Source organism: Eschscholzia californica, unplaced genomic scaffold (genome assembly GCF_041429995.1).
Source record: "Eschscholzia californica isolate CP2 unplaced genomic scaffold, dmEscCali1.0.p SCAF_2, whole genome shotgun sequence".
In the NCBI taxonomy this organism is placed as follows: domain Eukaryota; kingdom Viridiplantae; phylum Streptophyta; class Magnoliopsida; order Ranunculales; family Papaveraceae; genus Eschscholzia; species Eschscholzia californica.
The window spans coordinates 55,365,491-55,393,376 of NW_028238309.1; the positions used below are offsets into that span (position 1 = coordinate 55,365,491).

The window sequence follows — 27,886 nt, forward strand, 5'->3', positions numbered from 1 at the left end:
GACTCCTGAATCGTTCGAAATATTTCCATGTTCGTGTATAATTGTACCCAGTAGATCAATTGTTGGAAAAAATGCAAGAATAAACCCCATGAGTAATCAAATGAAGTCACAAACCTCAATAGGAAGTAGACAAGATGGTACGACCCATGACAGCCATAATCACCATGTCCCCAGAGGCAATCACTAGCTAACTAGTAATTACATGGTCTTTGGGAATAGGGATTGAAATTTCTAAAGATGTCCTTTAGTGTAGTGGTTGGACACTCTTTCTTAAACCCATGTGGTCTTGGGATCAAGTTTCCGTAAAAACAATTTATCATCAAGAATTATTTCATCTAAGTTAGTCAATAAATAAAGTAGAAGTATGAATTGATAGACTTTCAAGCCCATTAGAATGATGCTGAGAATTCTTGTATGGCTTTTAGGGCCCAACAAGATATCTTAATTGGCGGTTATAGTAGCCATTCAAATGTAATGACTCTCGGAGTCCAATCTAAAAAGAAAATCCAATTGCATGCAATAAATTTTTTGATCGAACCTTCTAATCCTTCACATTTGCCTTGTTCGTCATTCTCATGACCAACTAAATAATGTTTAGGGCCTCCACACTCATTGCACTGGTTCTATTTTAGATGCCCACAATTTAAATATGGTGTTGGATCGATGTCCAAACGTGACAAGTCCCACAGTCGTAGGTGTTTGATGTCACCAACACAAAGACACGCGCTAGATTCAAATCTTACGTGAGAAAAGTGTAAGACTAATCTCACATGTACAAAGAGAAATTTTAATCCACTCACTGTCACTTAGTTTTGAGTTAAACCCGATAATGGTAAAAATATCATCAAGTTAATTGATTCCTGGTCACTGCAAAGAAAAACCGCCCAAAGGAGACGTTCCATCTTTTAGTTTCTACTGCAAAAACACCAGCAGGTTGTGTTTGACAACAAGAACTATATTTCACGGAACTGTGCTCATTTCCACGGGTTCAATAGAATTGATTCGGTGAGGGAAGCGAATACGTGTATTTCCATGGAATTGTTAACAAACACACTTTCTGTTCCGGTTTTGAGTTAACGGGCCCACACTTACACGGAAACAAAACTATACCAAGTCTACAACCAACACGGAAATAGGTAGACTCTAAAGAACTTAACTCGAACACCACTAGAAATCTAGCTAGAAGGCTAAACAGATCCCTACCAGGCAAATATTGCGTTTTCTCTTTCAATGAAAGCTCAGGAGATAAATATCAGCAATTCTGAAATCTCAATGCAGTGAACTTTTAGTAACTAGAACAAAAGAATCATGCCTAAAAGTCTTAAGTTTCTCTAACTACTTACGAAAAACGAATTGATAAGATAGTACTCTTCTATGCATTATAATACACTCTTCAACCAAACTAATATACGAGAATCAAACGACTCATCCAGTTGAACTATATCATGGAATTCAACAATCTTAAACTCTCGTTTGATCCAAAATATAGCGAAGTTTGAACTACATTTAACAATGGGATCTCATTATCTCAAACTAAATAAGTATGGAACTGAGAATCACTACTTATATGGGAAGGAGAGTACCTTCTTTGACTGTCTCTTCTTTATTTTCACATTCACATTAACCCCATTATCAATAACAGATTGAAGTACAATCTGAAGTTTCCCTTCCAACTTATCGCCTTTCCTAGGCGTATAAATCACATCATGGATATCATCAGCTAATGCCCTCTGAGCCAAAGCTCCACCAACAGCAGCACAAGCAGTATAATCTTTCGTCGACGACAAGTCAAATTTCATGTCTTTCGAAATCGAATGTGCTACTGCAACAACTTTACTAGTAGCTCTATGAATAATGCAAGCTCTAATAGAACTCTTCGATACATAAATGTCCAAACAAAATGGTTCATGGTAAGGACCTGTAAGTTGATTAAAAGTTTGAGTTCTTAACTTCTTAACCTCATCAAAATTTTCAGTTTCTCTAATTGGAGGTGAATTCAGTTTCTCATTTCGAAGCTTCTTCGAATTTTTTTCTTCTTTAATAAGATTTGGGTTTTCCTTCTTCTTGGGTTCCTTTTGAACTTCTTCTTTTCTTGGTTTCTTCGATGTTTTCTTTCTATGGAAATCGAAATTGTATTCTTCATATTCTCTTGAATCTCTATCGATTTTGTAAAACAAATTCCCACGAATTCTCATGTCTTGGATATCATCATCATCAAAATCAGCTTCATTTTCATCATTAGTTGAAGAACTTGTAGTTTCATCAACTGGTTCATCAATGAAAGACCTAGCTTTTGATGTTGTTCTGTCTGTATCTTTCCATGCTTGAGCTAAACTTGATGAAACATTCCAAATATCAGAATCAACTAGCTCAATTTTAAAATCACCTTCTTTAAAACTTCTGTTTGAAAGAAAGGGAGAAAGATGGGTTTCAATTGAATTGATGGTTGACGGGTTTGATTCTTTGTCCTTGTCAAGAATCCGAGATGGGTTTGAGCAAAAATTACATATTGTGTGAGAAATTGGAGAGTTGGGTATTAATAATGGAAGGGTGATTCTTCTTCTGAAAATGAATCCAGCCATCTAAGAATTATGATATTGGAAGAAAATTTCAGTCAGACAAAACGTCGAACAGTTGTTGCCCAGAAATATTTCTCTTTGTTAAACACTAAAACTTCATCACTGAATATCTATCTGCTCTGAGACTTGGAAAAGATAATAGATGAACTAAAGAAGAAGAAGAATAACCAGTGAAATTGATTGAAGAATCACCGAATGAACTTTCAGGAGAAAGGGTTTGTTTGGTACATCTACAGATTGGGCAGAAATGCTAAAAATGTCTTTTGCTCTTTTTGCAACAGAAATCCCACCATTAAGTTGGCCACTGTCCCACATTACTGCTATAAACGCCCACCAATAGCACAAAATTTCGAAAATTTTGTGTAGATGGGGCACTAATAACAATAACTTGGGACACCTATAGGACTTTCCTTAAAAATTACTCAGGGTTGCATATGGGAGAAAACTTTCGATTTCAAATTCTCCCGTAGTTGGATTTTCAAAAATAAGAAGAATCATTAGAATTGAGCCAGTCATATTTATTTTTATGTCTTTTGTGATCTAGTTTATGTGTTTTCATTCGTACCATTAGAACTATTGACAATTTGGTCGTATTTCTTTTATTACTTACATTATATTTCAATTTTGGTACATCATTTGCCGGATTTTTCATTATGTGTTTTTCAAACATACTTTTCTAGAAAAATTGTAGAACCCAAAGGGGATTTTCCTTGAATTACAAAAATAATCCAATTTTCTGCATAGTCACTATCAGACTTTGACAAATGTAATGCCGACGAATATTTAGATTTTCCAAGTTTACGCGAAAAATCATCTTTGTTTCAAAATTTAGATAAAAATTGATTTTTTGGGCAAACGTTTATTTAGACCTTGTAAAATTTGAAGAATAGGTGTTCTGATCGAGGAAGAGTTCCACTCGTGGGTTATTTTCTATTCGACAAGCTCGTTGATGGAGCTCAATTCTACTTCTTTTGAAACTCCATTGATGGAGTTCAATGGTGACGGTGACGTATGGGCAAGCATCACAATAGGAACTTGGACTTCATTTTGATGGTATAATATAAGTGATAACAACCTATCCATATGTCACTATTTGTAGTTGTTACATATCTTCCTTACTAGATCAATTAAGAATGTTTAATCCTCACAATGCATCTGAAATATATCTTCAATGAAATGTGGAAAATCTGTAATTGAACATTCTTAACAAATTAGGTTATATTCAAATATCATCCTCGTGGTACAAATACAAATTTATGGTTTAGCTAAACTGGTTAACTTTGTTCCTAGGGAGTAATAGTTACGTATAGTCGTATAGATTCATCATTTATACCTCATTCTTATCAAACAAAATACAAATTTATGATTCAACTTGTTAACCTTCATATAGTCTTGGAATTTGGAGCGGCCTAATTTCTATCCATATTCGCCCTACGAGATGTCTTTGGTCTCGATATCATCCTCGTATTGTGACTATGTTTAGAGCGACAACGAGCACTCCACTCATTCGAATCCCACCCGAATAAAGAGCAAACGTATGGGAGCTCTTCAGGTTGGTCTGGGAATGGAGCTCTTCCGTATGAGAGAGTCCATAACCTGTAAAATTTGTAATCGGAATCTCCATTTAGTAATATGCATATAAGTACATCACAAACCATTTGATGTTTTTTTTTCACATTCCTTTGCACTTATACTTACCTAGGAGTTCTACCCACTAAAAAAGAAAATGTAATATAAAAATATAAACAATTTTTTAATGCACAAATTTTAATATTGTTTAGTCACCTTCACTGGATGGTTGATCAAAATTGATTTTGGAAACGGTGACGAACACAATACTTTCTTCTGAACCTAAACCAAATTTACCATTATTGATCCTTGAACTCACCTTGAGAAACTGGATCATTTAAGAACCAAATGAAGAATTAGACAACCAACAAAAATTTAAAGAAGAACATGAGATGAGTTAGTGGAAACATGAAAATGACTACTTACTCCACATGATGATGATGGGTTTGTGACCATTACTGAAGTAATAGATGAAATTAGATTATGAAGACTGAAAACCCACCTTTGATATAGAATTACAGGAGAAATGAGTGATTATATAAAGAGAGAAATCAAGAGAGAGAGTGAGACAGAGAGAGTACAGTTTTGTACTCTGCAAGTACATGTGTACAATGGTGAGGACTGGAGTAAATGGTGTAGTACAAGGTGAACTGGTGAAGGAATAGGCTGGAGAAAATCTATATAATAAAACAGGTTGAAAAGTGCTGACTGGGACAAACATTAGAGATAAATCTAGCCGTCCGTCCCAAATTAGCATCAATATCAACCTTTAGATCCATCTACTAGACTCCAAATCAAATTTTAGAGTTAATGAATATTAAATTGTGATTATTGTTGATGAAACTGCTAATGATGTGAATAATGGTGTTTTATTAGTAATGAATTGCTAATCACGTTGTAAAATCTACTAGACTCCAAATCAAATTTTAGAGTTAATGAATATTAAATTGTGATTATTGTTGATGAAACTGCTAATGATGTGAATAATGGTGTTTTATTAGTAATGAATTGCTAATCACGTTGTAAAATCTAAGCAATTAAATCATTTCAATGGTGTAGATTGTAACTTTTTCATCTCGCTTCATTCCCCCATCTTCAGTTTTTTATCTGACTCTCTCTCTTCTCCATCTTCAGATTTTCACTCTCATTAATCCTCTAATTAGGCGTTTTATGTTTCATCTTTAATTTTATTATACGTAATTATAAATTATATTAGTACTATATAGTTACTCTCTTTCTATCTTCAAAAAACCCTTCTCCATCTTTCATCTTCATCTTACCAGGTACCTTCCAGATCTAACTTTTGTGCTCTCACATGGTATGATTTAATCAGTCTGAAATTTATTTTATTTAATGTAAGATTGATTTTTGCAGGTATCTATAGATAATGATAATCACAATCAGAGAAAGATGACCTTTGTCACCACCCATCTTTCAGGTATAATATTTTTCCATCTATTTTGGGTTTCCATAACTTTTTAAATCGACGGAATATTTTTTCTCCATTTTAGAGTTGTCAATTTGGAGTCCCCTAACTGTTTGTTAGATAATCTATTTTGGGTTCGGATTTGTTTTTGAAATATTTGAAAGTTAATCGATTTCTTCAAAAAAGAAATGAACGTTTTTTGAAATATTTATGATTTAATTCCCTGCGCTTGATGCACGGTTTATTAGCATGCAAATACTGGGTCAGATTTCTCCATCTCTACTTCTACTTTATGTGAGGATCCATTGTGGCTTTATCTTAGCCAAATAGGGAAATTTCTTGATCTATTGTGATTTCATGTTGACTTGAGTAGAACAAGATTCTTAGGCCTGGAGGGTTTTTTATATGGCTTGCTACTCCAGTTTAGCTTATATCTAAAAATCATGAGAGAGTCTTGGGTTGTCCCATTCCTTCCTATCCTTGAGCCTTTGGACTTGTCAATTTGTTTTGCTCTCCATGTAATGTGTCCCAAACATCAGATCGTTCTATGCTCAGATCCAGTATTACTATTGTTGTTCCATGAACAAAAGAGGCTTCGACTTTATTGCTAAAATTTGTCGGCTCGACTTTCCCGAAGTAACGCTAAGTGATTGTTATTTTGGTTGGTAATTGTTTCTAATGGTAGATTCATCTTTAACGTTCTTTGCAGCTATGGTAGTTGGAACAGATCCCATTTGCTAGAAAGTAGTAGCAAATACTAAGGAATCATTCAGTCGAAAGCATATCCATTGTAATTTTATTTGAAATCTTACTCGGATTTACCCTGGTAGTCAACTTTCAAAAGAAAAATTGTTTCTAATATCAGAAAGCATTTTGATTTATCACCAATCAAATTAGTTTTAAAACAATGCATCCTTTTTCAGTTTTAGATATGAGGATCTGGGTATTTCTCTTATATTATTGTTTTCGTTAATAGGTCATTCAACGCTAGATGAACTTTCAATTTTTTCCAGTGAAGACCTTTCTAATAATGGGAAGAAACAATCGGTTTCTGAGCTTACACTTGCTTGTAATTTCTTGAATTCAAAGTTCAGTTGGGTAAACTAGACAACGCTTGATTTTGTTGCAAGAAGATTTAGATCTGGGCACTGTTCTTGAAAACTTCGTTAGGAAATGCATTGAAATCTACTTTGAAGATAACTAAATCAATGAACCTTTCATTTGGATTGTGTGGGCGACAAGAGAAAATAGTGGGTATTGGGAACTATAAGTCATTACCAATGTTTATAAAGAAGAAAGATTACAAATTGTCTATAAGTAATTGTGAAGGACCGTGGTATATTCCAAATATTTATTTCATCAACACGAATATTGAGTTTCATATTAATGTATTGCACCTCAGTTGAAAGTTGTGTGAAACATTGGCTCTTTTTTCACTGCAGCTTAGAAGCAAGTTGAATGACAATTTGGTAGATTAGACGTCATCGGTCATTCAACGGTGAAACACATTACATCTTGAGCTAGCTAGGATGGTTGAAGTTCGTTTTGGTGATGGTTATGTACATTTATTTTGATTACTAATATGTTTATTTTCTTCATTATTTTGAGTAGTATCAATTTTGATTTTTTATTTTTTATTTGTTTAGACAAGTTTTCATCACTTTGTCCTTTGTATAATCTCGCCACAATCCTTTGAAGTTTATATGAAGTCTATATAATTTATTACTAACACACAGTTCATTATTTCTAAAAAATTTTATATGATTTGTGTGTGTGTGTGTGTGTGTATATATATATATAGGTTGTATCAATATATATCTTTTGTCACGTACCATAGCAAACTACATATATATCGTTCATGATTATGACATGTTACGTGTGTAAAACACATGTGAAATGCTTCTTTCACGACCAACTGTTTGATACATAATGAACCTATTCATCTCTTTTTTTGTTGAAAAAATAAACCAATTCATCCTGAAACGGAGACTTGGTATAATAACCTTATCATATGAATTTCATAGTTATTCACTATGTTACATAGAGCCCCCTCTCCGTTACAATACCCAACGGTGCAACGCTAGCATGTACCGTAAACATTTTACTCCACAAATTTGTTCTTTTGTGCAAAACTGTTAGAAAAACTCATTTATATTATTCATTTGGGGAATTTGGCCAAAACTCCCTAAGAAATTATGATTTTGGTTAAAAAGGATTCATCAAAGTTTTTTAGGCTTCACCTCCCTGATGGCAATTATGTAATTTTCAATTTCAGTAAAAAGACCAACCTAACCCTGGTCTAAGAAAATACCTTGCAAACACCTTGCACTGCCTTGCAAACACTTTGCACTGCCTTGCAAAGCCTTGCAAACACCTTGCAGAGCCTTGCAAACACCTTGCATGGTTTTTGCAAACACCTTGGATAGCCTTGCAAACAAATTGCAGAGTCTTGCGAACACCTTGCAGAGCCTTGCAAAAACTTTGCAGAGCCTTGCGAACACCTTGCATGACTTTTGCAAATACCTTGCACAACCTTGCGAAGACCTTGCAGAGCCTTGCAAAGCTTTGCAAATACCTTGCAGAGCCTTGCAAAGCTTTGCAAATACCTTGCAGAGCCTTGCAAACACCTTGCAGAGCCTTGCAAACACCTTGCAATGCCATGCAAATGGTTTGCAAATTAGTTTTTGAATTGATTTAACATGAAATTTGTTACAAATTATTATATTTCGTCTAATAGAATGTTGTATCGAAAAACTAGCTAAAACCCCTACAAATTCATAATAGTCATTTTATAAGCTCTAGCACCATCATTTTACTTTTCTTCGAAAAACTTCCAAAGCTTTCATGAAATTCTCAATTTGAAAATAAATACCAATCATGATTGTCCAAGAAAAAAATATTTCTTACAAGCATTTCATCTAACAACTTTATAGCTATTTCAACCAACCTACGTCTTGTATAACCAACTAACGTTGCATTCCAAGCAACAACATCTCTTTCAAGCATTTTATCAAACACATTGCTTGCATCAACTATACTTTCACAACTTCCATATAAATCCAACAAATAAGTTTGAACATAAACATCAAAACTAACAAATTGTCATCCATCATTCATAACTCAATGAAAATAAAGCAATGAAGAAGTTGGATTATACCTTGAAACACTATCAAATTCTCCTTCCATTGAAAGTATATAAAACTTTCTCTCTCTAGAATTTAGAACCAAAAACTAAATCAAACCCCTTAAAAGCCTCTTCAAACAACAAGCAAATAGATTAAATCACCAAAACCTAAAAACATCAACCTATCTTATAGCCAAAATCGATTCAAACCCCAGAAATTTTAATCGGCGTCGACAATCCAACTCGGTTCTTTCATGAGAAAAACTCAAGTTCCTGATTTATTAGTTAGATTATTACTAGGTATTTCTAATTAAATGAAGGGTACTTTTGACTCTTAAAAAGTTGTTGCCTTTAAAAATGTCCTTCAAGCCTAATTTTATAGCTTACTTGGGGCCTAGCTAATCAAAAAGATTTGTTGTCTTTTTGACAAAAAAATACAAGAAATTGGGCCTCCGGCCCAATTTCCTGTATTCATTTTATCTTATTGGGCCGAACATAAACTGAACTTCAGTAGTGTTAGAGATTGTTGTTGGAACTTTAATCATTTTATGGCTACATTATCTCGCTTCTATCCAAAGTTTGTATTTTTAATAACTTTTGTTTCTTTAGGTCTGTTCAACGGATTCATATTTTTCACCATTTCACTTTTTCATTTGTCATGTTGTAGTTTTCTTATCTTTATTAACTACAAATGAATGATTATTATCATCTACTAATATGGAGTAGTTCTCTACACTTTTAATTCAATAAGATAGAGACAATGTTTTTCATCCAATTTTGTTCTTTGACGTTGTCATCCGGGATCGGTTGGTTTATTTTTTTTTCTGCTTTATTGTTTTGAAAAATTAGATACTTTATTTGTTTTGGTAAAATAGATAACAAGGAGATGTATTATTATTTTTTGCAATTGCAAGTAAATCATAACAGAATAAGTTTATCATTGTGAGAGTTAATTAGTTGCGAGTTCCATTAGACTCAAAACATAATAAAGCATACGGTCGTAATGTACTAAAGTCCTAAGGCCAATCGGTCACAAATTTGGTAGACCTTCTGTTTTCAGTATTTAGCGACGGTTAATGAAATGTAGCTATTTCAACATGTACTTATAACAAGAAAGTGAGTATTATTGCCTGAACAATCTTATTTCTTTAGTTCAACTACAATAACGAAGTTTTATTGTAGTTATTTCAACACACTTCTTTTTGAGACTTCTCAAATCTTTTTGTAACAAGTTTTTATGTAAAAAATTCTCGCGTTATTGTTATTATTCTTATTATGTACACAAAAAATTATTACTTCAACTAACGAAGGACAATTGTTAAGTAGATTCCGTAAGGCATTTGTATCAAAATTATGTTAAATAATATCTTAATCATCTTGTACACAAAATGTGCTCAATTAAGCATTCCGTGCCGAAGGCACGGGTCATATCTAGTATAAATATAAAATGTAACTAAAGTATTATTTTGAGTAGTTGATTAGGGTTGAACATTCAATTGGCTGAATTTAGATCCGATCGAATAAGAGCCAGATTCAAACAACGAAAAATAAAAATCATCACTTACGTAAGAAATAAGCATAACTATGAAAAAACAGTGGGACATTAGGTTGATTTCGATCAGTGCAGTTGAAGACCGAACGACGCATTACAAATTCAAGCGTTCGGGAGAAGACGAATTTCTACGGCATATAGTGAAGTGGGATTCACCCATCTCAACTCACATTTCTAGACTTTCTCATTGACCATAACCTATATATAACCTACAAGATTGTGATTTCTAAAGCTTGCAGCTTTAACAAGATCAAGTAGACAAGTTCAATTCTAATAACTAAAGTAGGCTTCACTATTAACTCTAGCAATTTGGCATTTGGGGACAAGACTAGTTCGCACAATCCTAAAACATATTGTTAGTACAAATGTACAATAGTCTACTATCATGTGGTATTCAAGTGTTTTATAAAACACAACCTAGTTGGACATTTTAAAATGAAATTATTCAAAGTTACGGAAATCAGCTAATATAAACAGGATCAGGATCCAAGGCACCTAATGTTTTTCGGGAAGGAAATCTGCATCTCAAAGACTATATATATGAAAGACTCGAACATTTCCAAAATCTGCAAAAAACTCTGTTCTTTCTAATATATTAACTCATGAAGACTACTGAAAGTTGAAACCCATAAATAGAAATGTAAATAAAAGCATCTCAACATTAAGCTTGTTGTTATCAAAACAAAGACAAGATTCCTAAACAAACAATCTGAGACTTGATTTCAGTCCTATGCTTCAAAGTAACTCATAACCAAACAAAATTTCCAAAACGAAAAAACATCCATGATATGATTCCATAGAGAAATGACAGTCCAAACTTATCGCTTCTTGGACACACCAACAGTCTTTCCCCTTCTTCCAGTAGTCTTGGTGTGTTGTCCACGGACTCGAAGACCCCAGTAGTGACGTAGACCACGGTGGTTCCTGAGATAAAAAAAAAATAACATTGTTATTCTGATATTCGAAGTCAAACTAAGCATCAACAAAATTCAGAACATGTGCCAACTTAGTCTCGTCGGAGTTTAAACAAGAAAAAAGACACAAAAAACAGAGAAATGCAAGCATTTAAATTCAGGGTTCCAGATAACTGTTAAGCTTCTCTAACCATTGTCATTCTCATGCTCCTCCAACATGTAAAAGAACTTTAGCACAATTTCTTCTATTTGTATATCAATAAGTAGTTAAAAGAGGCCCCAAACCTCAGCCGACAATTTCCTTGTCCTACTTTGAAATACACAAGCTAACATAAAAAACGGATTTCTTACTAGAGCAAAAGCTTTTGCAAGTTAAAGCCAGAAAAAGTGGTTTTTCATATTTCAAGTCATCAGATGCATAATTAGTAACCAGATCTGTAAATATGCAAAGCAAACTGAAAGGTAGTTCGTAAGAATATGACAGTAACATTTTAGTGTTACGGCCTTCAAGTTGTTCAGCTAGATTAAGAAAAATATTAGCCATAATAGTGGAAGGTCGAGATTTGATATAGGGTGCTGCATTCATCTCTAAGGCATGAAATCAAAAGCCAAAGAGTCAAACTTCAGACCCATGATTACCCAATTAACTAACAAGATCAGTCAGTAGTGTCAGACAAAAAAAGGCTCACAAACAGAGACTCAGAACCAGATAGGCATGCATTGAGAGATGGAATTTCTTAGGATTCACACTCTGAAGCTAAACCCTAGATTGCCGTAAATCAAGTATATGCACAAGGTATATAATTTTGAACTGTTCACATAAATGATAATAAGAATAAAAGTTACGGAAAGCAAAATTCAAGCACAATCACACAATGAAGTCGGGACAAACCTGATCTTCTTCAGCCTTTCAAGATCATCCCTCAGCTTCATGTCCAATGCATTGGAAACAACCTGAGAATACCTACCATCCTTGTAATCCTTCTTTCTGTTCAAAAACCAGTCTGGGATCTTGAACTGACGAGGATTTGCAACAATCACCATGAGGTTCTCAAGCTCAGCTGCTGAAAGCTCACCAGCTCTACCGAAACCAATTAGAAAAACTTAGGGTCAATTATATATATAGCTAAAGAAACCAATAAACACATTATAAAAAAAATAAAAAAATCAGAATTCCACAATTGAACAACTGATCCTACAATGACAGTTTACAGATACTATAACAGTGATAACCTAGAAAAAAAACAGTAGCAAATGGCAACTCCTCGAGTAACCTTGAAGCTAGTCCGAGTTCATAACCAGAGTTGGCACGATCTCTCTCTCTCTCTCAACATAAATGGATTAATGGAAAATGAAACAACGTATGAATACAGATTCATGTATAAATGCCTCAGAACTTTAATCAAATGCAAATATAAGTAAATTTACCATAACTTATAGATCAAAAACCCTAAAAGAAAAAAAATAAGAACTAGAAATTAAGTACTGGTTTTTAGTAACAAAACCCTAAACAATAGGTAGTCAAACAGTAAGATCAAAGATGAAAAAAAAGGAACTACCTTTTGTTCATGTCTACATCAGCCTTTTTGCAGACGATGTTAGCGAAACGGCGCCCAATACCCTTAATGGAGGTTAGGGCAAACATGATTTTCTGTTTTCCATCAACATTCGTGTTAAGAACACGAAGAATGTGTTGAAAATCTTCATTCGCAACGAGAGACTGCAAAATAATCACAGATAAAATTTCAGTCAAAGATAGAGATTTACAGAGAAAAATGTTCTTCCTTGAAAGATAAAGGAGTAAGTAAACTAACCATTTTTAGGGTTTCTCTTTCTCTCTCTCTCTCTATTCAAAGCTCTCTGAGCAGCTACAAAATTGAAGAGCAAGAGCGGAAGAGAGTACAGTACGTCTATATCGATGGTTTTAAAGCGTATGAGATCAGAAAGAAACCCTAGAGGGTTTACAGGGCCATTTGATCAATGGGCTGGGCCAGTTTCTCCAATTGGGTTACAAACCCATAATAATATTGGGGCTGACAATTGGGAAATTTTAAGTACACCTACTATTTTCACCTGACACACTCACATCTCACTTGACTTGGTATAAATAGGCTTTAGACTTCTTTCATGTTGTTAGGCTTTAGATCGTTTTCATTAATGGTTTAACTTAGGCGGTTATCGTGTTTATCACATCTTCATGATGTATCAATGCCTTGTAGCGACTAACTCGCACTCACCACCACTAAAACCACCACCGCAATGTGTCTCTTTTTCTCCTCCTCTCTCTAAGTTCTAGCGAAGGAAAGAAAACTCATTCGTCAAACCACTTCTGTCGAAGAACTGGATCTATTTTCTTGAGGACCTCATAAATAGAGGATAGTAGCTGATGATGGAGATGAAAATGAAGGTGCATAGAGATTTGAAAAAGAAAATTGAGAAGTTTTATTTGACTGGTTTTCTGGGAGGAAGATGGCGGCCAGTAGAGAGAGAAATATGATGCTGATGAAGTAGCGTTTAATTAAGCAAGAAACGATGTACAAATACTTGTAAAGGCAAAATTTGGAGTTAAACTAAAGGTCCTGCAAATGTGTTTGTTTCATGATATCAAATGTGGTATCATAAAATTCAGAGAGTCTAGACCAATTTGAAAGATCATTTGATGTAGTTGAAATAACTGAATTTTAAGAAGTCCTCTAAATGTGTTTGTTTTCATATCCACCAAATTTGGTATCATAAAATTAACTATCAAAACTTGAATCGAAGTACAAGGAATTCAATTCATGCAAAATGTATGTTTCTTAGGTGACAGAAAACCACTAAACATGGACACCTTTTTATGCCACCATCACTTCTATCTGTTTTTTTTTTTTGAAAGCCCTTCTATCTAGTTTGATATGCAGAACCTTGCATTTGGAGGCCAGCACAAAGCTTGATTGCATCATGAAATATGTGGGTATTATGATGAGACGCCGCTTCTTCCACATTGTTGTATGAGAAACTTTTCAGTCTTGTGTTCATTAAGTATGTTCCTGCAAATAAAATATATATAACTCCGTTAATTAGAAAGTCATATATTCAAGGCCATAAGACACATTTAGTGATAAACAAGCGAGGCCAAGCCATTACATAAAACAAACCACTTGACGTCTTACTTACCTCTGAGATTATACATGCACTGAGATGTAAAGTTGTGATAAAAACTCGTCGTTTAGACCCTTCAACGAGGTTTCAACTTTCAACCATCAGCGTTGGCATTCTGGGGCATGGGGCCGAGAGAATCCAATTTGTATGAAAAGGACCTTCCGTGCTATGAGAAGGCAATCTCATGAACAAAAACAATGAGAAATAACCCAACTCACCTAACATATTTTAGCTCTTCTCTTTCTTCCCTGTGAATTCTGAAACCTAAGTCACTCACTGAGATATGATACAAGCCTGAGTAAATAATGTCAGGTTTAAGCAACAGCCTAACCAAATACTTGCCCTTTCTTCTCTGTCATAGGCAAGCTTGAAGGTACAAGCATATCAACAAAAATCTGAATGTTTGTACTGCTTCATTATTTCCCTTTATTCACAGGTGGTTGTTTCCACCACCTACAAATCTTCATATGGAAAAGAATCGAGGACATGAATTTTACCTGCAGGTCAGGATTTAACTCAGCAGAAGAAAAGACGAGTGAAACAGAAGCAACCTGTTACATTGCACGAAAACTGAAGGGTTACTCAGATTTAGAAGTAGTTACCTCAAGAGCACTTCTATAAGATATGTGAAGGCTCTTCATTACAACACAAGTCTCTAAACATTCGCTTTCATGGGGAAGAACACACCTAACACCAGATCTAATTTGGCAACCCAAATGTCAATTCTGAAGTGCAGAAGTTATTACTCTCCATTCTAACCTGACAACTTGGTTGAATTTCAACAACAATACCTTCAACCTCGCAAATATCATTCACTCAGGAAGAATATTTTCGCCTGGGAAAAGAATCAAATCACAGATAACACTAAAATCCTCTGGTAGTCTGGTATATCGGGGAAAGTTAAACTCCATTAACTGCAGTTTTTACTTCGTGAACATCAGTTGAGGCATCTTCCGTAGCAACCTGAGGATTAGGCTCAACGATCTCCAAATTGACTTTATTTTTTACCTCTAGTTTATCATGATAAGTAACAATAGAGCAGAGGTCATTTGTATCAGGAGCAGACTCGCAGGATTTGTCCTCTGGTTGAGAGCTACATGCAGTTTCTTCACACCCGTTCGATAAGCTTTTATAATGACTTAAAGGAATACCTGTACTGCCGAAAGAATTGCTCGCCGAACCATTAGAGGCTTCAAACTCAGTTTTTCTAGAAACAACTTCATCGTTTTTCTTACTTTCATGCTCAAGAGACTTATAGGAGGCCTTCTCGCCAGGCGTAAGAGAAGAATTTAATTTAGATTTTTCTCTCTCCTCAGAGGTGAAGTGCTCATTGCTTTCAGGTTGAACAGTTTCCATTACTACTGAAACAAGGTAAAACTGAAACAATGAGAAATGAAAAAGGGGTCAACAGTCAAGAGAAAAAAAAAATATGCATACTGTAGCGGTGTAGCCAACTTTGAATTAAATTGGCTACAACACTATGTGTATTTTTGACAAATTTAATCTATGATATTACCTGGATTGCTGGTTACATTCTCTTCAGGATTCTTTAGCCATTTCTGCAGCAGATCAGTACCAGGAAACATTAACATATTCAAGGACCTCATTTCTTCCTTGTCTAGTTCCTTGAGAGGCTTGAAACCAAACACAGTAGTCCATGCGTGCATAAGCTCAGAAATTGCAGGTATAATGAGTTTCTCAACCTTGAGAGAGCAGAGTGCCTGAAATAGATTTAGATCAAGTTATTCATAAAAAAAAAGGGTACCACTCGATTCTCTTCAACGTGGACAATGAAAACCGGTGAAAAGTAGATAATTCCAGAAACTGCTCATCACAGCCATAGTTCCCTTAACCCAGAAGAAACTTCAGAAAGAAAGTAACATTTTGTCGTGTTGTTGTGAGAATGTTATAAGGAAAGGAAAGCAAACAATGGCAGAAAATGGTGACAGCGCAGTGAAAACTAGTGAGAGCTACAAAAATTAACAGGAAATTTACGCCTTTACTATGAACAAGCACGCAGACCAGACCATTTCTTTATGATGGGTGGAAACTTGGGTCGAGTCGGCTACCTAGGCGCCGACTTAGTCGAGCCCCAAAACGACTAGATGGCGAGCCTCTAGTTGATCGTTTGGGGGAAGTTAGTGAGTTCTCGACATCTAAGCCGGCCTAAGCGCCGATTATTAAAGCTCGTGAACAGCTTGGGAGCCAGAAGAACGGTAAGCCCTGGTGTGATAATTGCCAACGTCCCTATCGCACCAAGGACACATGCTGGAAATTGCATGGGAAACTTGCAAATTGGAGACTACGTAAACAAGAACATGGAAACGGCATCCTAGTTGATTCTGAAGATGAATCTGGGGCCTTTACAAGAGAGCAACTTCAAACACTCATCAGAGATACAAATAAAGAAACTACGGATGCTGCTCGTAATTGTTCCACTGCCCAAAAAGGTGATTACATCATAGCCTTAAGCGCTACATTTGAATCAAATGACAGTATGCCATACTTGGTTTTCTACATATAAACCTTGTCCAGGTAATTACAAAACCAGAATTGCAGAGGGATCTCCTTTATTTGTAGCTGGAAAAGGCACAATTGAACTTGCAAATATTATCTTGAGTTCAGTTCTTCATGTTCAAACGTAACTTGCAATTTAGTATATGTTAGCAAGTTTTTTTTTTTTTGAAACTTAGAATGAATATATTAAGGAGAAAAAAACTATGTACAAGGGGGTGGGTGGCTTAGAGCAGATATCTCACGATATCCAAGCCTCCCAATTAACTACCACATCTAGATAGGATACATTCTTAAACTTATCAATTCTCCTAACCCATGAGTAGATAACACCCTTAACATCTTCAATGTCAACGATCGAGTTTAGGTTCTTTTCCTTGAAGACTTTATTATTCCTATCGGTCCATATACTCCAAATGATCGCGGCTGGGACTAGTTGCCACACCTCCCTTCTATGTTTCCTCTCGAACAGTCCGTCCCACTGAGTAAGCATATTGTTAATGGCATCAGGGGGACACCAATGAATTGCCAGTAATTTGACAAAGTAGTTCCAAATACTGGCCGCCACCCTACAATGGAGGAACAGATGGTCAATCGATTCTTCATCTTCCTTGCATAGAATGCATCTATTTGGGATTTGAAATCCCCTCCTTTTTAGGGCATCCACTGTGGGTACTCTGCGAACTAGAGTAGCCCACACAAAGAAACCTACCCTCGGTGGTAGGGCCTTAATCCATGCTGACTTAGAAACACAAGGCTCAAGCAGGATGCCGTCTCTATCCAACCTTTTATAACAATTTGAAACTGAGAGGGGCTCATTCTCCGCATTAGACCATACTCGAGAGTCCGGATCATCCGAGAATTTCGCATCTTGGAGGATTTGCAACAGCTGAACGTATTGCTGCATCTCCCGGTCATTTAGATTTCTCCTGATAATTATATCCCAAGTATTACTGGAATTGTTGAACATCTCTGCCACAGTAGCTTTTGGCCTCATAGCCAATCTGAAAACATCAGGGAAGCTGGCTCTTAGGGTGTTCGAGCCAATCCAAGTGCCCAGAGCCCATTTTGTAATGGTGTGGTATACTTTCAGATTGGCTATGATGTCTTTCCAAACTCCACACCCGAAAGTTACTTGTTTACATTTTTTAACCCATAGGTCACTACTCCGGATTTGAACTGTGTGGCTAAGTTCTTTGTACTTTCATGTGAGTTTCAGGATTTACTTTCGAGGAAGATAATTAGCAATGCTAAGTCACGCGAGGGGCTAAACTTCATTGATGATTCCATACTGGAGACAAAAGCTCTGACATCAACTAGTGAATCAACTTCAGTTTCAAGTGACGTAATGTTATGGGACAATAGATTAGGTTATCCAAGCTTTGCATATTTAAAATAATTTGTTTCCTTCAAAGTTTTGTAATAAAGATGTCAGATTATTATCTTGTGAAAACTGTATTTGGAAAAACAGGCTCGTGAGACATATCCAAGTCAACCTTACAAGGCATCCACTCCTTTTTCTCTAATACACAGTGGCATAGAGGGGGTCCTTTATAGATAAACAATGTTACTGGACCGAAGTGTTTCATCACCTTCATTGGTGATCATTCTCGGGTTTGTTGGGTCTACCTTTTAGAGGAAATACTAGATGCAACTTCTATCTTTCAGCCATCCCATCATATGGTTAAAAATCAAGTTCAAACAAAAATCAAAATATTTCGAACAGATAATGGCCAGGCCAACAACACTCCAATTCCATTCTTGGTAATCACCTTAAGGAAAATGGGATTGTTCTTCAAAGTTCTTGTGTTTATACACCTTAACAAAATGATATTTCAGAGAGAAAAACCCGTCATCTTAAGTTCTGTCTGCATTACTTTTTACCATTCGTTTTCCATCTACATTTTGGAGTGAGGTTGTTCTGAGTTCTGACTATAGCCTATCTTTTCAATCAACTCCCATCTGGAGTCCTAAAGTTTTGAACCCCCTAAAGTATATTTTGAAGTCTTATCCTGAGTCTCGTTGTTACCATTGTAAATATTTGGTTGCACACAGTGAAAGAGAAAACCGAGAGAGAGAGACAGAGAGAATCAACAGGAGAGAGAAAGATAGGGCCACACGTATTTGCCGAGCAAGAAGAAGCCATTTACAGAGCTGGCTATTTAGAGAGCTGTACTTTTGTTATTTAGAGATATTTTTTAAATCTATTCCAAAATACTTAACAGTTACAAAAAGGGGCCTTATTATCTATCAGATACAACAAGAACCTCCTAAATCCTACAAGTGAATCGGTTCATCCCTGATAATCATCTCTGATCACCAATCTCCGAACACCATCTCCAGTCACCTTTTCCGGCGACTGCCCATATCCTTTCCTCCTTCTCCCCTCCCACTCTTTCCTTTTCTTTCCCTCTTTTCTTCTCCTTCTCTTTCCCTCTCCCCCCTTCATTCTCTCTAACCTCCTCTTTCTACTTTCTGGATCTGAAAACCAGAGGAAGGGAGGCCCTTCGTCTAGTTTCCAGATCCAGACGAAGGGACAGTCATTCCCTTCCTCTGAACTTCCCTTTCGTCTGAACCAGACGAAGGAGGTTTTCCCTTCTTCTAGTTCAGATGGAGGTTCTTCCTTCGTTTGGTTCAAACGAAGGGAAATAAGTGGGAAACGACAAAGATAAGAGGCGCCGGCCATTATTTCCGGCAAGTTAAGAACACTCAGACGTTTAGGGCTTGACTTTCTAATTTTGTTTTTGCTCCCTACAAAAAATTGTTTAGATCCCCAAATTATCTCCAAATACCAAATTGTTGTTTAAATAGAACAACTGAAAAGTAACTTTTGGGAGCTCTGTATAGATCTAAATAAGCCCTGTAACTCTGTAACTACCAACGGCCAAAGATATATAGAGGGGAAGAAAGAAGGAGATGAAGATTATCGGGCAAATATTACAAAAAAAAAAAAAAAAATTGGACTCAATATGAATATGCCCCTAAGTCAAATCTAGTTGACCAAAGTCTTTATTCCCCGACAACTTTTTAGGATGCCCTAGCATCACGGCTTATATTTATCCCATACACGACCCGACATAGCATTTGCAGTAGTCAGTCGAGTAAGTCAATATAGGCACTCTCCGTGCAAAGAACATCTACAAGCATCATACGGAATCCTACGATACCTGAAGTCCTCTCCAGGTAAAGGTTTATGTTTTGGAAAATCTAATAACAGAGATGAAGAGGGCTTCACATATGCAAATTGGGCACGATTTGTGGAAGATAGGAGATCAACAACTAGATATTGCACCTATCTTTGGGGAAATCTAGTTACTTGAAGGAGTAAAAACAATTTGTTGTATCATGTCGTAGTACAGAGGCTAAATTCAGGATTATATGTCACGGTACTTGCAAATTGTTGTTGATAAATAGGTTGCTAGAAGAATTGAAAGTTTCAAAACAATGACCTATGAAGTCATTGCGATAACAAGGCAACTGTTAGTATTTCTCACAGTCACGCTCATCATGACCGAACCAAGCATGCGGAGGTAGATAGACATTTCATTAAGTAGAAGTAGAGAAGATTATATGTGTGACATATATTCCTACTAAGCAAAAAGTTGCCTGACATCTTCACTAAGTGGGCTCCTAGACCATTGTTTGATTCACTTTTAGGCAAGCTAGGAATGAAGAACATTTACACCCCCAGCAAGGGGGAGTGTGGAAAGGCAGTTCGTTACGTAGTTATTTTTTAGTTATTATCTATTAGTGGTTTAGTGGAAGTCTTTTTCATGTATATATATATATATATATATATATATACATATATATATATATATATATATATAATTGTGTGTGTTCAGAACATGAATAAAAATCAGATTAGAAGTATTCTCATTTCAAACTCCCGACTTCTCTATTTCTTTTTCTTTCTACATGATTTGTGTATATTTATAATAACTTGCAATGAGACACGAGAATAATAACGCAATAACAGACACACTATTACTACTAGAGGTAATCCCTTGAATCCACGAATGTACTCATACTGAAGACCACATTTATCAGATCACTCAGATGTTCATGGCAAGTTGTGTAAAAGGAATTACGACTAAAGCAAGTTAGAGCTTATTAGAAATAGCAGAAATAACGTGATGGGATTTGTATCCAAATATGGGTTTTCGAGACATACTGATTCAATTGCATTAAGGAGCCGACGACACATCCCTTGCCGCCTATAAATATGGCGGGTCCCGATGAATGGCATTTCCGCTAATCTGGTCCCATGGATCCTATATCAACAGCCCATGAATATGAGAGTTAGTATGCCAGCCAGATACAAGAAATGATGCAGACATATATGTGAAAGCTTATACAGAGGTTTACACTTTAACAAACAAGTAACAGTTCAACTAGAAGTAATACTTCAGACAGGTACTTCACTGAACTACTTCTATTCACAAACTTCAAATAATAAACATCATCCTTGGCTGCTTAAAGAATCCAGCCAGCTTGTGTTAAAATAGGGAAAGGAGTACCTTTCTCCCTTTAGAATAAATAACAGGAACATAATCTAATCAAAAACTTGTCAAACTAGTTTTATTTAAATAGAACTCCATTCTTTAAGGAAACACCCTAAACTAATCATGAAACTTAACAGACAAGCAATTCTTACCAAAATAAATAAAATACAGAAAAGTAACAATACTAGAAATAACTGTTTCTCGGAAGCTTCCAAGCAAGCTAATGGGCCAATTCTATTTTAAGGGTCTGCCTTAAAAAATGGGTGGATTACATCAATAACTAGTGTAAAAAATGTTAAATATCTAGATCCGAACTGAAGATGAGAGTAAATACTTGGAGGCCTTTAACTACCAAGGAGAATCAGATCATGCAAACAAGTTTACATAAGTTAACTACTTCTAGTAGACTACTAGTTAGGAATACGAAAAGAACCTTACAAACTGGGAACTAGCAGATACGTTATGGAAAAGCTAAACTAATAGTTCTGGACTCCAGTGGACATTCATGATCATCAGTGTAGTTGTTTACTTGTCAGTTACAAGTATTTAGAAAGTATTGATAACATTAGAATACCGCAGAAGAAAGAATTAATGACAGCGACCAGGTTCATGAATTTAAGCGAAAGTATACCGGATGGATGCTGCAGAGATGATTTCATCACCCCTCTCTAAGACAGCAGTGTAAAAGCCAGTAAAATTCAACCTATTAAAGTTTGATCTGCAAGACGATAGAAAAAAAGAAACGGCAGGATTAATAATAAAGATTCGCTTATTTTGTTATTTATTGAAGTTTACTTTATAAAGCAAGCACAAAACAGTTTATAATTAAACGATTCGAGAAACACGACATTAGTCTCAGTTCAGCTTTGATTAATGATTTAAACTTTAAGCTGCATAAATAAACACTTACCCGCAACTATATATCACATTATCAATCAACCTGACCCCACTCCTACGGTCAACGATGGGAAAAAAACACTCATCCATAACAGTCAGAGCAACAGCTAGCTTTGAATTACACTCGGCCTTTATAGGTAATCCAGGAAAAGATGTATCTGAGTCTAAATCACATCGTCGAATCAGAGTCCAAGAGAATCCCGCTTTCAGTTCATGCTTAACCCAGAGAAGCTTCTGTAACTTCTCAAACAGCTGAAAACCAACAAATCTAAAAGTCACATTCGAAATAGTAACGTGTGCGTGTCCCTACATGCATGTGTGATGTGTTTGCAAATATGAAAAATAAGTTCATTTCAAATATGAATAAGGCAAGCTTGTATCTGCTTCATAGAGTCAGATCCTCAGTCATGACAGCACAATTAAAACCCCTGACAATAAATTGAAGGAATTGACTAGAGTTTTTACTTGTATAAAAATAAATCATTATGAGGGTAAAAATTGTGCTCTAAAGAAAGGTATGTCACAAAGAATAGGGCTCTATAAGTCTAAATCCCCGAATATATGTCAAGGAATGCAAGGAACAAAATCAAACTATGAAGCATAGCAACCTAACACAATTACACTACGTGCATTTTTAAGCTATATTGTTGGATTAAAACATAATATCACTAAAGAAATGGAACTAGAAGTGATACCTCTCCGCATTGATGGCTACAAAAAGTAGTGCTTGAGTTTTTGTAATCAACAACTGCATTATTAGTTTGCTGAATGCAGAATGGGTGATCTGCAATATAGAATTAAGTTTACAGGCTTCAGATTTCATTCCAACAAGCAACAACAGACCATCGCAAGAAAGGAATTGAAAAGAAAATCTCAAAATAAAGCACAAAACTAAATTAAGAATGAGAATAAAGTGGACAAGAATAAATACATTTTTCCTCACACGAACTGCATGTGAGTAGTTCTGAGTCCACATGATCATCCCCTTGGAAATTCGTGCCCGTTAACCCACAGAATTTGCATGAGCAATTTGGACAGTGCCAATCACCTGGAGGAAGCACCTACAGTAAAGGGAAAATATGAACTCCTCTGATGAAGTGGACAGAAAGTAGTAAGGTTAGTCAACAGGTGCTACGACAGATCAATAACAGCAGAGACCAGTATCAATAAGTACAACCGCCTCAACTTAAGTAAACAAAAGGTAGTTATTGTGCTGGGACTAGACATGATAAGAGTAAATCACAATCCGATTTAGTAATTGTGAAGAGTTGTCTATCACATGGAGAGTTTGCATTGCTCATGGCAAAGAATTTCCTAACGTCATCGAAATTTTTTGGTGTGTATAATGTAAATAGTGATAAGCTTATGCTTCAGATGGACATATATCATTTCTATCACGCAGTTAAAACCATTTTACAATTGGACCACTTAATGTGGAAGGGGGCCTGTCTTTTATCCGTGGCAGGAGAGTGGCTATTTCCCAGCATGCCCCTTGCAGATTTTGTATCAAATTTAGTAAAATTCAGATGGGACCTTGTGTACCTACTAAATATAGCACATATTGAAGCTTTAAAAACTACTAATTAGATTATACAACTAATAATGACTAACAACTAAAAAGCACAAAGAAGATAAATAATAAGCAAGTAAGCAACCAAATTAGTTTTCTAATGATTAATGAATGAATAACAACATAGAAGAGACACCCATATATAAGGCTGTTGGACAAAAATAAAGTTCTCCTAATGGAATAGAACTCCAGTAAAATAGTGAGTTTCGTAATTCTAAGTTACTCCATTTAGAAAATCCAAAAATAACTAACAAAGAAATTACTTAACAATAAAACAGGGAATTATTAGTTGCTATAGTAATATAATTTCTAACCCTTACTTATGTGTCATTTAAGTGGTTTCGAGTGGAGCACTCGGCTACATGACTCAGTATTATTTGTAACAAGATGGTCTGTATAGAGTGACTTTTTTCATACCTTCATACATAAGCAACTCTGATGAAATGTTGAAGGGCAACCATCACAACAGATCAAATCCCCACCATCTGCACATATTCCACATGTATCATCATTCGGATCATCACCATATACATCTACGAGACAAAACCCACTGCGTTTAGATTCGTCCTGCCCATCCCAAGCATCTAACTGGCACTGCAAGAGGGAATCTCCAGATTGTACACATATGTTCTGGTATGACTGACGCGATTTGCTTCCGGCATGAATCTCAAACTTTGAAACTGTGAGGATTTTACTACAGCAACCACAATGAACACCATCCCTTGCAATCCAACCCCGTAGCAGCGTATGTGTACGCCTCTTGTTCATATACTTCACTTTCTCACCCACAGACACAATACCCAAATCTATCAGCCAGGAAAGAATAGTTAAACGCCTAATAGACGGGACAAAATCATTGCCATCAGCATTCACTCCTTTTTTAGAGGTACGCACTAACAAAGAACATCTATTTTGCTTTTTACTTTTTTTTCCTTGTACCAGATGACCATCGGGTGCACAGGATGGCTTCTTAACACGATAGCCATAGCCCTTTGCATCTGAAGGATGTATATATTTCTGACTTTTACCAACAAATTTCGTATTTTGACTGAGAAAACCATTTTCATTTCTTCTCATATCATTCACTGAGTTTTTTCTGACGCTTTCCTTATCACTGGTACTTCCTTCATGTACCCTGTTCATCATTCTCTCTTCTCTCTCAATTTTCTTGGTTGTTTGTCTTGTTAACAGACTAAGAACCTCCTCAGATAAGGGTGTAAAAGAAGGACTTGCACCAGTATTCTCATCATCTCTACCCACAGCTTCGTGTTCCTTTTTAAGCGCATAATAAGCATTGAGGATTGACCAATACTCTGTTCCTGAGGGATTGGTATACACTGCGTCCTGATAGTTTCTGTTTTTCCTGGGCCTAAACTCAATTTTCCATCCTGCTTTTTCAAGCATCCTCCTAATTCGCTCCCGTATTAATTGCTTCTGTGTGCCAGTACCACGCCTCACTTCTCCTACTTTTCGTCTAGTAGACGGGTAGAATTCAGATGCCAAATTTGAATTTCCTATATCCTTTCCATTTTTGTTGGAACTACAAGTTTTTGAACTTGTTGAACCCCGAACCACAAATTTCTGGCAGTCCTCTGTTCTTACGTTATGGGTTTTCTTCTTTTTAGTCAACGAATATTTCTCGAGATTCATTTGATTCTTCTCAGTCACTCCAACTGAATGGGCGTTCTGAAGAATCTTATCTTTATAAATTGAAGGATGAAGCTCTCCTTTAGTAGTGACAGAAGACCTATACACCTTTCTACTTTCTTCTGCATGTTCATAATTTCTGTCAGGCTCATCCACCTTCTTAGTTTTTTTGATAGTTAGCTTCAAAACACCATTTTTACCTCGGATTCGAACAGGTTCACCAGAAGGCAACTCATACTCTTTCCCTTTGCTAACTTGACGAAAACTATCATCTTTACTAACCTTCAATCTTTTCCTGTCCAAATAATCACCTCCAATGTCATTTTTAGGATAAGAATCACTATATCTGTAAAATTTAGAACGGTTACTGGTCTCAACCACATCTCTACTTGACTCGGTTTTGAATTCCCTCCACTTGCCACATTGTTCAGATTTCGATCCCGGAGCCCCATACCTTCTCATCAAACCTCCACCCTCATTGTTGTAGTCATCCAGGACAACCTTCTTCTTCATCTTTCTATCATCAACTAAGTCATCTTCGTTATATTCAAAAACATCCATTCTACTGTTTCCATTATTCCCAGCTTCTGCAACTTTATTCCTAGAAAATTCACCATCTTTCCTATACTTAACAAGTTCAGGTTTAATCCTCTTCCTATCAACTTCAATCTTTATTGTATCATTACAAGAATATACACTATTATTTTTAACAACACATCCATTATTACTACCAACTTGAACTTGATTACTTCCAGAATTAACATTTTTTCGAGGAGAAATAAAAAAATCATTATCAGATCCAGAATCACTCAGTATTAACCTAGGTCTCTTCTTCGTCTTCTTATTCTTCTTCTCTTTCTCATTCTTATCCACATTTTTCCTAACAACTGAACAACCCAGAGAGATTGAATCTTTCTCCAATCTCCCAGAAGACATATCAAATCTCAATCCCTCTTTCATTTCCAAGAACAAACAAAACTCTAGTTTTTAAAAAATCCAACTCCCCTAATCTCCTCAAAATCACCTGAAAATGAATAAAAACAAAGAACTCTACCACAATCCGCCAAAATTATCAACTTTCTGTAATCCGAGAACAAAAGCTAGATCTACATAAAACTCATTCAAGATATTGATAAGAGGTATTCTTACAAAATGAATCGAAACAAGTTCGATACGAATCTTGAGAAATGATGATGATTGTGAGATACTTACCTTTACAAAATTGAGATAATATTACAATCAAACAAACAATCAGTCTTCTTCTCCGACGAGATTTTTCCAAGATTGAAACTTTTGATTTGGGCGGAAATTGATTTGATTCGGAATGAGTTATTGGGGGATTTTGTTTGTTGGGAGTTTGATGGGGAGATTTTGGAGAGAAAGGGAATCTATGAGAGTTTGGGAATACGTTTCTCTCTCTTATTCTATATTGTTGACAACCGCGGTAGAAGTATGTTTTTCCCTCTAATTAATTAATTTCACGCGGCGACATGAGGAAAGCAGATTACGCATTACTTGCATGTTAGTATTTCTTCTCAAATCCTTAGAATAGGTTGCATCTGTAAACAACTTGAATTTGACTACATCATAATCTCTTGGTGTTTATTTTTACCTAATTTTCTCTTTATCTTTCAATATATATCTAAGTAGGGGGGAAATTTAATCTTGTAATCTCGTTTTAGTTTGTGCTTCGTCATCTGATATTGTTACTTCCAGTCAGATCTACAAGATGTATGCAATTTTCGGTTCTTTGACTGTATTTCTTATGAAAGCTGCAGCAGACAAATGCATCTCGCAGCTCCCTAGCTCATCTGTTAGGATTCAATCTTGGAAGTTGCACAACATTCTGCTTGAGCAAAATCTGCATGATTTCTTCACTTCATGTACTCAAGGGAGTATACTCTTTGTCTTTTGGTCTCCTATTCTTTTATCTATCTTTGTTGTCCACTTTTGGACGCTTGTTATATTTTTGACTTCTTCTCCAGAGAGGTTTCCATCAAGGTCTGTTTGGGGCTTGTGTTTCTTCTTTAATTTTTGTTCTAGTTATCAACTCAACAAAGGTGTGATTTTTTATAGCTATTTCCAGGACGAAAAGAGTAATCAACGCTCCTTTTTCTAGAGCAGATCTGTCTATATCCTCATTAAGGTGAGAGACCTGCACCATCTTACCTCTGAACACTAGTTATTCAAAGTCTCTCCTTTACCCTGAACTAGGCTCAACAAGTCATGTAAACTATTCATGATATGTGCATTGCAATTTCAGAACCTTTTAAGGTTTTTGTGACAATCAAGCAGTCTTTTACATTCATGTCAATCCTGTCTTTCAGGAAGGTACAGAGCATAGCGAGCTTGATTGTTGTTTCTTTCATGGGAAACTTGTTTCTGGTCTTAATTAAGCCTCATCATTTTATAGGCAAAATTCGTTTGAGCCAGATGCTCCTAAAATTC

General features: G+C 35.8%; 3 protein-coding genes and 1 long non-coding RNA gene across 6 annotated transcripts; all 4 read right to left on the reverse strand.

Moving 5' to 3' along the window:
• Positions 1-1,309: 1,309 nt before the first annotated feature.
• LOC147559193 (Ribosomal L18p/L5e family protein) lies at positions 1,310-2,963 on the reverse strand. Its single transcript, XM_086661042.1, has one exon. The coding sequence runs from the start codon at positions 2,580-2,582 to the stop codon at positions 1,560-1,562; it is 1,023 nt and encodes a 340-aa protein (XP_086517168.1). The 5' UTR covers positions 2,583-2,963; the 3' UTR covers positions 1,310-1,559.
• Positions 2,964-3,756: 793 nt separating this feature from the next.
• Positions 3,757-4,659, reverse strand: LOC147559194 (uncharacterized). The gene is made up of 3 exons (XR_015234517.1): positions 4,575-4,659; positions 4,365-4,476; positions 3,757-4,175 (listed from the first exon to the last, which is right to left on the reverse strand). It is a non-coding gene; the product is annotated as an uncharacterized LOC147559194 (long non-coding RNA).
• Positions 4,660-10,817: 6,158 nt separating this feature from the next.
• Positions 10,818-13,337, reverse strand: LOC147559195 (small ribosomal subunit protein uS13z/uS13y/uS13x). The gene is made up of 4 exons (XM_086661026.1): positions 12,979-13,337; positions 12,724-12,884; positions 12,057-12,245; positions 10,818-11,174 (listed from the first exon to the last, which is right to left on the reverse strand). The coding sequence occupies exons 1-4, from the start codon at positions 12,979-12,981 to the stop codon at positions 11,069-11,071; spliced, it is 459 nt and encodes a 152-aa protein (XP_086517152.1). The 5' UTR covers positions 12,982-13,337; the 3' UTR covers positions 10,818-11,068.
• A 470-nt stretch (positions 13,338-13,807) lies between these two features.
• Positions 13,808-27,038, reverse strand: LOC147559196 (uncharacterized). 3 transcript variants are annotated; one of them, XM_086661027.1, is made up of 10 exons: positions 24,209-27,038; positions 23,153-23,282; positions 22,917-23,005; positions 22,235-22,473; positions 21,956-22,042; positions 20,994-21,093; positions 15,822-16,026; positions 14,908-15,666; positions 14,321-14,802; positions 13,808-14,193 (listed from the first exon to the last, which is right to left on the reverse strand). In XM_086661027.1, the coding sequence occupies exons 1-8, from the start codon at positions 26,396-26,398 to the stop codon at positions 15,206-15,208; spliced, it is 3,501 nt and encodes a 1,166-aa protein (XP_086517153.1). In that variant the 5' UTR covers positions 26,399-27,038; the 3' UTR covers positions 13,808-14,193; positions 14,321-14,802; positions 14,908-15,205. The 3 variants fall into 3 exon arrangements, with proteins under 3 accessions (XP_086517153.1, XP_086517154.1, XP_086517155.1); XM_086661028.1 differs by having other exon boundaries at positions 14,908-15,663; positions 24,209-27,035; XM_086661029.1 differs by having other exon boundaries at positions 14,908-15,682; positions 24,209-26,999.
• Between the last annotated feature and the right edge of the window lie 848 nt (positions 27,039-27,886).